Source organism: Arvicanthis niloticus, chromosome 7 (assembly GCF_011762505.2).
Source record: "Arvicanthis niloticus isolate mArvNil1 chromosome 7, mArvNil1.pat.X, whole genome shotgun sequence".
NCBI classification, from domain to species: domain Eukaryota; kingdom Metazoa; phylum Chordata; class Mammalia; order Rodentia; family Muridae; genus Arvicanthis; species Arvicanthis niloticus.
Genome location: NC_047664.1, coordinates 41,946,121 through 41,958,555, shown reverse-complemented (window position 1 = coordinate 41,958,555; position 12,435 = coordinate 41,946,121). Strand labels below are relative to the sequence as shown.

Here is a 12,435-nt window from a genome sequence, read left to right as displayed (position 1 = left end):
TATTGCCTGTGGGTGACAGTTGAGTGATATAGATCTCTGGGTTTGTCATTTTGTCCCTTGGGAGTTTGGATCAATGGGTTTATCCAGAGTCTGAGCCAATGTCAGTGGTGAGAAGGCTGTGATTCGGTGAATGCAAATGTAGGCTGAGGCTCTCCTCTATAGCATTAGGATGCATAGGTCATTTGAATGCTAGACACGTGCCTAGGAGCATGTCCACAACCCAGCCCCGTGTACCCATCCCATGGCTCTCACCAGGCCAGCAAGGAGGTCAAGTAGTCAGGAGTGGTGGGGTCTGGGCTCAGGGGAGGGGAAGTCACAAATGCAGCTGCCTTGGCCCAGTTCTTGCTCCAGTAGTGGGTGCCATCGGTCCCCAGGCTTGCAGCTATGGGCTCACCGAAGACAAGAGGGCCTTGAAGGGGCAAACATCAAGAGTGTGGTTATAGCCAATAGTGTCCATGCTGACACAAAAGGAGGGTCTGTGACAGAGGAGACTGACTAGAAGCTGATAACCCAGCATCTCCCTCAGGGGCAGCACCACATAGTCCCCCTTACTATGAGAGACCAATTTTGTAGCCAGTTATAGCAGCTGACCTGGCCAGCACTCATCCATATCGAGCTCCTGATGTCCCCATACTATTGACTCTGGGACAATTTCTTCCTTCTTCCCAACCCACAACTGACTCTCTTTCCTTGGGCTATGTTATAACTCCAGGCTCCCCATGTGAGTCCCGGACAGAGCGCAGGAGAGGACCAAGCCCTCCCGAGAACCCGGGAAATGGCCCAAATAAGTGGAGACAGGATCCAGGAGGACCTGCTGGCCATTCTGGACTAACAATCAGCTTTGGGAGCCCAGAGTAAAGCTCTCAAATCAGCCAAGCGCCACAGGGTCTCATCTGGCCAATGGGAGTGGAAACAGGGAATATTACAAAGGAAGGAGCTGAGGCTAAGAGCTTGTCGGGGGTTGCAGAGGTCTCTAACACTAGCAATCAAATCTAAAACCAACTCCAGACCACCCCTCTAGTGTACCAGAGGCCACAGGCTGCCAGCTCTTGGCGGACCTCTGCCCTAGAGTAACCTGGACAGCCCTCTGTCGCCCCTCAGAAGGACAAGCACCACCTGCCTTTCTTCCTGGCCTGTGCGATGATGTCCGCCGCGCTCTTGCTCATGACCTTGGTGATGTAGACAGGGCAGTTGATCCGGCCTGCAATGGCAATAGCCCGGAACACAGCCTCGGCCTCGAGCTGGGAACACAGCAAACGCAAAGGTCACAGGAGGAAGGAGGCAGCTATGAACCTTCCGTTTATAAAAGGAGAGTAAAACAGATGAGAAATGAGAAAAGTTAAAATGATTCTGGTGGACGAGTTGGAGATAGAACGATGTGCTGGGGTCGTTTGGAAATACTCTGCAGGCTGTGTCAGAAGACTCTCCCAAGAGGACACTGCATCCAAAGGCACACAAAACGGTCATGGCAAATGACTGGCTCCGTGACACTGGGGCATGCCCATGGCTGCTGAGACCCTTTGAACATGATTCATTTTGCCTCAGTCCCCTGTAGACCAGCCATGCTCTCGGTACCAGTAAAGCTTCTATTTGGAGCTTTTAATTTACACTCTGTGAAGGCTTCAGTCATGGCCTTAAGAGAGGTATGGTTTGACAGGGTCTTTTCAGTCTATTTTTTCTGTAACCAAAATACCAAGTCTTCATTAAAGATTCTCCCCAAATTAGGACACTGGGGTATGTGCAGAGCCTAGGAGTGATGCTCCTGGACCCTAGAATGGGCAGAGCCTTTTCTGGCCTCTCTGATTGACTTGCATCCTCCAGAGTCTTGGGAAGGAGCAGGGAGAAGGGAGCAGAGTGGGGCAGAGAGGACAGAGCTGAGGGAAGGAGGAGGAGCTGGGTGCAGCTGAGCTGTTCTGTTCAAGCTGAGGGCTCAGGAATGAGCCCTTGGCAGCTACTGATAACAGAGTAGGGCAACCTTACCTCCTCAGGTCTACTCAGAGCATGACCCTCAGGACCCGTGATGCCCATCTCCAGGATCCGTTTTTGTTCCTAGGAGACAAGGACCAATGAGACAGGCATTGTTGGACTAACTGTAAGACACTCTAATATATAGACAGATAGACAGACAGACAGACAGACAGACAGTGTGATTTACTATATAGTTATAGTGTATGTATATAATATATGATATGTGGTATGTGATATGTGATATATGATACATAATATGATATATATGTATTTATATACATATATACATATATATATATTCATTCTATCTGTTTTCTTCCTCTAGAGAACCCTAATTAATAGAAGAGCCTGAGGAGATGGCTCAGTTGGTGCTGACTATGCAAGAATGAGAATGAATAAAATCCTCAGAATCCACACTTAAAAAAAGAAGCTGGGTGCACACAGCACTGAGGGGCACCACCCTTCCCTACTTGAAGGACAATTTTATTCAGAACCTCACAATGCAAAGGAGAAAACAGATCCCAGAAGCCAAATGCCTTGCTAGCAGACACACTGCACACAAGGGAACATCTCTTATCTGCACATGTGATATGGCATCCAATGCTCAACTCCACCCTCCCCCACTCATCTCACTAATGGAAGATGTGCCCCTCTTTTACTATCTGCTTTCTAATAGATCCCCTTTATGGTAAGAGGGAGAACCTTGTACCACTCACCTGAGCTATCAAATCTCCATTTTCTGCATGAACTAAGATCACAGCTCCCAGACCTTTAAGGAAGGTGAAGGCTTCGTACAGCTAAAGAGGAGAGATAGGGCTGGTGAGAAATCAAGGTGTAGGACTCCATGCATTTAAAAGGCTGTTCCTCTGCTCATTCTTGCAGCCTGTGTCAACCCCATGGACCACTGGCTTCCAGATCAAGAGGTAGGAGGTTGGGTGGGTCCAAACTAATGAAAGGCAAATCATGTCACTATAACACAGTGGTTATTAACCTCTTAATGCTGCAAGCCTTTAACACAGTTCTTCATGTTGTGGTGACCACTGTGATGATTTGAATATGCTTGGCCTGGGGAGTGTCACTCTTACAAGGTGTGGTCTTATTGGAGTGGTTGTGGCATCCTTAAAGGAAGTGTGCCTCTCTGAGGGTAGGCAATGAGACTCTCCTGCTAACCACATGGGGAGCCAGTCTTTTCCTAGCAGCCTTCAGATGAAGATGTAGAATTCTCAGCTCCTCCTGCACCATGCCTGCCGAGATGCTGCCATGCTCTTGCCTTGATGATAATGGACTGAACCTCTGAACCTGTAAGCCAGCTTCAATTAAATGTTGTCTTTTATAAGACTTGCCTTGGTCATGCAGTCTGTTCAGAGCAGTAAAACCCTAACTAAGACACCCCTCCACCCAAAAAAATATTTCATTGCTACTCCATACCTGTAATGTTGCTACTGTTATGAATCACAATATAAATATATGATATGCAGGATATTTGATATTTGACCCCCAAAGGGATCATGAGCCATAAGTTCAGAAGCAGTGCTATAACCCTGCCATCTTCTTTGTCTCCCTTCTAAGTACAAGACTGTTGCTCCTGGGACACATACTTGCAAATGTAGGGTGGGCTCTCAGAAGCAGGAAGTAGTTTGGAAGACACCCAATTAGAAGCCCATGGCTGACATCCACTCAGTGGGTCAATGTAAGAAAGAAGCACCAGTCATAATTCTACTCATGTGTTACAGACCACTGCTTCCATAATCTCCAACCAACTCGATGCTTCTATAGTACCCAGTGTCTGCTTAAAAGGTTCAAGGCATCCTAGGTAAGTTGTATGATCCAAGGTGCTTCTTTGGACTGACTCCCTGTAAAGGTCACTGTTAGTACAATTCTACAGTAATAGCCAAGGTACAATTCCTAAGAGTCCTTGAATTTCAATTGTATAAAGTCACTCAACACTCTAATAAATCACTCAGTACTCTAATAACCTCTATAAAGTTGAGGATATTATGAGCCTCAAGCCCAGAGATGGTGGGAAAGATCCTCCCAGCTGACCAGCAAGCAACGGGTATAGTAAGCTGGCACTGACATCCACAGCTTTCTCTAGGAGGTGTCCAATGGTGGAGGGAGCATGGCTATTAGCAGTAAGCCTGCCCTTGGAAACCCACAGTGGTGTCTTCCTCAGCTCCTTGCACCCCAGGCCAGAGAGCTCACATTTTTTTTAAATGAGAAAACGGAGACTCTGACTTCCTCGGTGCCTTGCATTATTTGAGGAAGGCCACAGTTCACTTCTGCAAAGTCAGTGGGATGGTTCCTGAGCCCCAAGGCCAATTGTCCAGCCTACAGGAAGTACATGTCCAGAAGATGACTTCTGGATGTCTACAATGGGCTCCAAGCAGCTGTTTGTCAGTGAATGCTAGAGAAGAGCTATGTGAGGGATACCCCACCTAGGATCCCAAGTTCTAATTCGCATCTCTTTTAAGGTCTGAACAAAGGTAGAGGAGAGTCAATGGTCACACTGCACTTAGTGCTGGGAGTGAGACCTGATCCTAGGCTATAAGGGTCTCCCCTGTTCACAAAAGCTGGCTCTGGCCTGTGCAGATGAAGAGAAGCTTGCATCAGAGCCTACCTGACTGTCGGACATCTGGTACAGGTCCTTATACGCCATGTAGACTTGGAAGGAGTTGACACCTATTGCAAGGAAGATGCAGAAAAGCATATTTGAGTACAGATAAGGGTCTTTCCAGGAAAACAAATGACCTGGTCCACAGTAGCAACTACCAGGAGAGAAGATGTCATAGGATCCTGAGTGTGGCACCAAACCCAGCATAGGGGTGGCAGTCAGTCTCTGGAGACTTCTGGGGAAAAAAATCAAACTTGAGCTGGATCTGAGGGTAAAGGAAGGAGAGAGGGGGTAGAGGAGATCAGGAACTGTGCAAAAGAGGGGGGGCACGCATGGTAGGGAGACCTCCCATTCTACAAAGTGTCTCCGTGCAGCTAACACAAAGGGAGCATGTGCTTCCTGATCTCACTTTTTAATTGTAGTACAAATACACAAGGTAATGTTCAATGTCACAATCAATGCAAACCACACTCTGGTACATAGCACCAAGGACATGCAACCAACTTCTGTGTCTAATGCATAACTCTTCCCCAGAGGGGGTACCCTGAAGCACATCCCGTGATGGAGAGACAGACCTGGGAACAGAGGACACACTAGCATGGAAAACCTGGAGATTCCTGCTGGAGGAGGGTGCTGAAGACGCTAGGGAGAGGCTAGGCAGGGATTTCAAAAGGAAGAAAGGGCAAGACTTTGTCGTGAGGAGCAGTTTGTGAGAGAATGGGACAGACTGGAGAGGGCTTGTCTCTCATTCTTCAAGTTGCTTGAGGACAGAGGTCATGGGTCATTTTGCCTTGCTCCTCTGGGACCTGGGATGTGTGACTCAGGTTTGTAGGTAAAGCGTGAAAACATTTGGAGAAGAATGAGTCTGAGAGAAAGTGTTAAAGGGAATGGAATTTCTTTTACTCAGCAACAGAAACAGAAAAAGCCAGAGGCATCTATCTGATGGGTAGAATACAAGCACTGCAAAAATTCCTTCTCTTGAAATAATGGGAAAATTAGAAAAGAAAATTGTTTTCCAAGATTAGTATTAAAATACCATGGAGTAATCAAGTATACTCAAGTAAAAAATATCACAATTAGTACATGCACGAGGGAAGCACAAACATGACATTAAGAGACTATATTCATGCCAGAGATGCGCTTTTCTGAAAATATAAAACCTCGATATAGTCATAGACACTGAAGCAACATCATTGTAACCAGAGCTTAGCTAGGACAAGGAGATCACGATGCCAGGTTCTCTTGTGACGACTGTGCATGCAGTAAGAGTCATAGCAGCCATCATGGAAGGATCACACCTTCCTGCCCACAGAGCAAGCACAAACACAGGAACTCTGAACTGATGAGAGGAACTGGGACAATCGGGTAGTTGCACAGGGAAAATCTGCACAAAATGTGAGTATAATTAGCAATTGAAAAACTGTGATGAAAGCTACAATGATACCCTGGCTTGAAATTAGCAAGGGCACCACAAATGCAGTGACACCCGATGGTACAACCCACGGGAGCCAGGGACTCTGATGTGGCCCTGTGGCTGCACAGATGGGAGCATCTTTCAGGAAATCAGTTGTCCATAAGAGTCACAGTCCCAGAAAAATGCTAAACTCTTCATATTTTGTGATTTCATTTCTCAACATCTAAAGGAATCATAAAAATCCCAAACTACAGCTTGTGTATGAAGATACTCACCGAAACACAATTTATAATGAAACAACCAGAAAACTTAAATGCCCACTAAAAGCAAAACAGTTGAGCAAATTAGCCATTGAATCTCATAAATGGCGCCATTAAAAAGTTACTGATGGAGGGCAATGTCACTCTAATATAAAGTTAAGTGGAGAGACTCCAAATTACAGCGACTGCACATCCATATAAGGGAGAAATCGCTGACATGGACAGGAAGTGAAGGTGGCAATGCTTAACCAATGTCACACTGAGATTGGAAGCAGAACCAGAGGGGAAAATGTTTGCTTTTCTGATTTTTATGTATTAGGAGCAATGATATTTTTACAATGAGAAAACATAACCTGTATTGTAAACTTTAAAAATGTACCCAGCACCGCTTGAAGCATGCGCAGTACAGGCAGAAAAAGGAATTTCCTCTTTGGGAGGGACCTCTGGAAGGTCCTCTTTGGACTGACCACTGATGTCCCAACCTGTTCCATCCTGCTGCCAGTCCTCATTTTCCTTCTGTCTCTCTGACCCATTTCTACTCGGTCACCTGGTGTGAGTCTGAACAGAGGGGAACCAAGTAGAATACCGAGATGTCTACCCACAAAAATTACTCACAGAGCCAGCCAGACAAACCAAAGAGCAATGCAAAGGCTGTGCCCCACAAGGCCAGACTCAGCTTCAGGTATTTAGGAATAAAGCAATTCTGACAAGCTAAGGGGAAAGAGCTCTACTGGGCTGGATCTTGAGGAAAAGCATTGGGCAGGCAGAAAAAGGACACTTCTGTGGGGGAAATGGCTTGAGCAGAGGCCAGCAGCCAGGCAGGTTATAAGGAACTGCAACCATAGTGACAAAGTGCCAAGAAAGTAAAGCTAGACCCGCAAAGGCCTCCTGTGTCAGGCTACGGAGATAGGACTTATTCCATGGCTAGAAACACTTCCATGAGGCTTCAAGGAGTACAGACTGCCTGAAACCGGAGCACCTCCCATCTATTAACAGAAGTGTGTAGCTCTAGGCTGGGCTCCTAGAAGAAGGTGGAGGGATTTTATGGCCCATTCTGGGTTTTCACTGACCTTTGTCCTGCACCAGCACCTCCAGCTCCTCCCGAATGCCATCATACCAGCTTGTGATGTCCACATGGAGGGAATAGTCACAGCAGGATTTGGTGTCTGCTGCTTCGTGCCATTTCTCAAAGGAAGTCAACAAGCTGGACCCGGGTTCAGGAACAACATGGTCAACTGGGACAGAGAGACATGTGTCATGATATTCAGAACCCAAGATGTTCCAACAATGGCCACACCACCCCCACCAATATCCCATCAATATTACCATCCTTGGCACAACACCATACAACGACCGCCACCATCAGCAGCAGCACCACCACATCACTGATCTCATAACCAATACCATAATCATAACCCACAACCATCATCATGTTCCCACCATCATGTCCATGAATATCGCCACTATGGTAGTTTGAATAAAATGTTTTCCATAAGTCTCTAGCATTTGGATACTTGTTCCACATTTGGTGGCTGTTTGGAGAATATTAAGGGGCGTGCCTTGTTGGAGGAAGAACACTCCTGGGAGTGAGATCTGAAGTTTCAAAAAACTCTCCTGCCATTTCCAATGTGGCTCTGGCTTTAGAGTCAGGAAGGATACATGGATAAAGGGGTTATAGGGTCTTCCTCTGAGGTTAAAGAGAGCCACTGAGGTCAGGTGTGTGGAATGCATGGTGTCTGAATGGCAGCTCTGAGAGACCATCTTGTGAAGCTATGAAAGTAAAGCCTGGATTGATTTGGAGACTACAAGATGTTGGATGTTGGGCATGCCTGAGCCACCAGATAGCTGCCAAGGAACTGGTTAGCCCAAGAGGGAGGTGGGTTGGTATGTTGCAGTCAGCAAAGCTGGAATGGCGGAGCCATCTAAGCCCTCTGATGTCAGACAGGAAGCTACTGAAGTTTGCCCTCTTGGGTTTCAGTCTTGCTTTGGTTAAGTGTTTCCTTATGATGGCCTGCTTCCTCCCGTTGTGATGGTAGTATGTATCCTGTGCCACTGTAGGTTGGAAGCATGAAACTTGCTTTTTTTTTTTTTTTTTTTTTTTTTTTTTTTTTTTTTTTTTTTTATTGTAAGGAGTTACAGTTAAGAGATTAGCTTGAATTGGGTTTTGCCTTGAATTGCCAGAAGAGCTTTTGAACTCTGTACTTTTAAGCTGCTGAGACTGTGAATGTGAAAATATTATGAGATCTTTGAAGTCAAACCAAATGCGTGCTTCATTATGATATGGCCATGAGCCTATGGGAATCAGGGAGTAGATTGTGGTAATTTGAAGGAATTGCCTCCCAGAAGACTTGGATATCTGAATACTTGGCCCCCAGGTACTAGAACTATTTGGGGGGGGGGGTTAGGAGATATGGCCTTGTTGGAGATGTGTCAGTGAGCGCATACTTTGAGGTTTCAAAAGACTCTTTCCATTTCAACGTGCTCTCTGCCCCTGCTTGCAGATCAAGATGTGGGCTCTCAGCTATTGCAGCTGCCATAACTTTGCTCTGCCCTTGTTGACATAACATTCTGGAACTGTAAGCCCAGCTGTTGTGGCTTGAATAAAAATGCCCCCCAGAAACTCATAAGGAGTGGTACTATTAGGAGGTGTGGCCTTGTTGAAGAAGGTGTGGGTTTGTTGAAGGAAATGTGTCACGGGGGGGGGGGGGGGCAGGGCCTTGAGATTTCAGATGCTCAAGCCAGGCCCAATGGCTCACCCTCTCTTCATGCTGCCTGTGGATCCAGATTTTAAAACTCTCAGCACCTCTTCAGTACCATGTCTGCCTGCATGGTGCTAAGCTTCCCATCGCACTGATAATAGAGTGAACCTCTGAGCTATCAGCCAGCTCCAATGAAGTACTTTCTTTTATAAGAGTTGCTGTGGTCATGGTGTCCCTTCACAACAAAATAGAAGCCCTAATTAAGACAAAAACTAAACTCTTTTTTATAAGATGACTTGGTCATGGTGTTTCATCACAGTAAAAAAAAAAAGTAATTAGAAAACTACCACCACCATCATCATCACAACTATCATCACCGTTACCATCAGCATCATAATATGCCCAAATCAATATCACCACTACCATCACCATTACCAGTATCAGCACCCCCATCACCTTTATCATATGTTTATATCACCATCACTACTAAACCTATCATCAACCATCACTATCACTATCAAAACCATGTCCATTGATATCTTCACTATCATCATTGCCATCTCCATCACTAACAATACCAGACTCCACCATTAGGAATGTTAATCATAATACCTAGCCTGCAGGGAGGGAAGCTGAGGCTACTTGAGGTTGAGTCCTGGCCCATCCTTGTATAGTTTCTAAGGACCAATTCCAAGCTCACTCTGCTCTAAAGTCAAGGTTCATTCACTGTCCTAACCAGTGGTTTCAAGGGCTATTCATTAGAAACGAGATAGGCTTGACTTGTCAGCCAAGCCAGACCTTTCTAGCTCTGCTGGCAACTGCTGTATGTAGTCTCTTGTATGCACTGCAGGGATAGGTAAGGCTGGGCAGCTTGAAAATGAGCTGCCTGGAAGCAGAGTTTGACAAATTAATATTGGAACTAACTCTTGCCTTTTCAGAGAAAACCTTACCGCAACAGGTTGCAAGTAAAGGCAGGCACTCAAACAAAGCAAAGCAGAGGAAGCAGGGGTACCAAAATGGACAGGTATTAGTCATACCCAAGGCTTTCTGCCCTCTCCAATGTCTCTCTGCCTTGCTGAGGCAGACAGTTCTTCAGGGAAGTTGGGCCTGGCCCTGTGACTTAGTTCAGCCAATATGGGTAGGAATCAGAGCAAGGGAAGGGGGTGCAGCTGCAAGAGGAGGTTGGAGGCCTTGCAGAGCATCCTGCTTACTGGCCTGGGCCATGAGTAGACTAAAGTATGTTTGCATGGGTTCCGTAAAGGTTGTGCCCCAGTGCCCTGATCCAGCTATAGCCTGGACTGAACACTGCAGCGCTACCCTCCTGTCTACACATATGAGTGAGGAACAGTAGATGGTGCTTCAGATTCAGCGTAGAGGTGATCTGAGTGAGTCCATCAAGTATTTACATGTCTGAAGCTGGGTCTCCAGGATTTCCATGCTGGAGCTTTTAAGAGGTAGAGACTAATCAAAGGTGACTGGGATACTACATTTGTGCTGATAGAAGATACTGATGTTTGGATCACTCAGTGAGCTGGTGTCTTTGATAAAGAGAGGGCACCCTGCCTTCTGATCTCCTCCCATCATACATGGTATTCATATGATGATGCTATTTGTCAGGACTAAGTGACTCAGGAGTCCCTGACTGAGGCTGGATTGAGGGGATCCACTGAATCTCGAACTTTCAGTTTTCTAAAACTGTAAACTCAAATAAAGAAACATCTTTAATATAACATGCCCAGCCTCTATGATTTGCTAGTCATTTTAAGGCAAGCAACCATAGGGAACTGCATTTGGCTTGGCCTAAACACAGTCTTAAATAATATTCACACCAATAAATAATAACTTACTTGGTAGCCTCAGATTCTCAACTGCACATACTACACACACACACACACACACACACACACACACACACACACACATACACACACACACACACATACACACACACACACACATACACACACATACACACACATACACACACACACACACACACACACACACACATACACACACACACACACACACACACACACACACACACACACATACACACACACACACACACACACACACACACACATACACATACACACACACACACACATACACACACACACACACACACACACACACACACACATACACACACACACACACACACACACACACACACATACACACACATACACACACACACACACACACACACATACACACACACACACACACACACACACACACACACATACACACACACACACACACACACACACACACACACACACACACACACCACCCTGAATAACACACCTAGCAACCTGTTAGCAGCCTAGGGCTCCAGCAGCAACTGAGCTGCATGCATACCCCTCTCTGAGCAATGGAAGAGATTTTTTTCTCCCCTTAACAACCATTAGTCTTACTACTCAATCATGGTCTCCTTATGCCCAGGTAGGAGACCTGAAAGACCTATTCAATCTGAACTGGTTCATGGTGCATGTACAGTAAGGCAAACTGTTCTCAAAGGGAACTTGAGGGAGAATCTCCTCTTTACTGCCTTATGCCTATGCATACTGGTAAGTGTATATGATTAAAATCAGATCCATTGTGGTAAGGGCTTTGTACAGTAGAAAAGTAAGTGTGTGATCTATACTGTCAGTCACAATAGAACCACCCCTCGCCATGGCCCTTAGCAACCAGAACTTCTTGATACCCCCCCCCCAAAAAAAGAAGCCCTGGACAATAATGGAGCCTTTGGGTGTCTTCCTCCTGCCTTCTCAGGGGATTCTGACCTGTTCTCTAACTCTGCTTTGAATAACACCTCTTCGCTACTTTTTGCAAACTTATGAGAGCTTTTGTTTCAATTCCTTGAATAAGAGGCCAAGAACCTGCAAACACCCAATCTGGACATAACACATGGGTAACAATTTCACTCTGAAACACAGTAAAATAACTTTTAGAGATTTAGCTTCCGTGTGTTTGAACTCCTTTTTGTTCTGGACAAGAGGCATCCACAGCAATGACCTGTATATAGGGTGGTAGGGTGTGACAAGGAGTTACATGGAATCCTGAGCACAGGGCCAGGAGCACCAAACACCAATGTGTACTGATGGGGAGGGCAAAGGCCAGGTGAAGTGCCACTCACTGATCATGGTGGTTCCGCCTGCCAGCGCTGCTTTAGTGCCCTGGAAGAAGTCATCTGCCGAGGTCATGCCCTGGGAGGGCTTCTGCAGGTAAGTGTTGACATCGATGCCCCCAGGAATGACCATTCGGCCATTAGCTTCGATGGTCTTCACACCACCAGGAACAATCAGGTTCTCTCCTATTTGTCTAGAGGCAAATAACAGAAAAATCTTGGTCTGATTTTGTTTAGTTGGTTTTAGTTTTTTTGTTTGTTGTTTATTTTTAACAAAACAATGTACAATGTCAACTGTACAATGTCAGTTCCTCACAGTACATGTTTTTCACCCAAGCTAACAC

General features: G+C 45.9%; 1 protein-coding gene across 2 annotated transcripts in view; it reads right to left on the bottom strand.

Moving 5' to 3' along the window:
* Crmp1 (collapsin response mediator protein 1) overlaps positions 1–12,435 on the bottom strand; it is a 49,233-nt gene that overhangs the window by 9,868 nt on the left and 26,930 nt on the right. For both annotated transcript variants that reach the window (XM_034509173.2, XM_034509174.2), the window contains exons 3-9: positions 12,101–12,285; positions 7,324–7,488; positions 4,586–4,647; positions 2,685–2,765; positions 1,981–2,049; positions 1,121–1,241; positions 253–409 (exon numbers count right to left, since the gene is read on the bottom strand). In XM_034509173.2, coding sequence (XP_034365064.1) covers positions 253–409; positions 1,121–1,241; positions 1,981–2,049; positions 2,685–2,765; positions 4,586–4,647; positions 7,324–7,488; positions 12,101–12,285 — 840 coding nt within the window. The remainder of the gene's footprint in view (positions 1–252; positions 410–1,120; positions 1,242–1,980; positions 2,050–2,684; positions 2,766–4,585; positions 4,648–7,323; positions 7,489–12,100; positions 12,286–12,435) is intronic.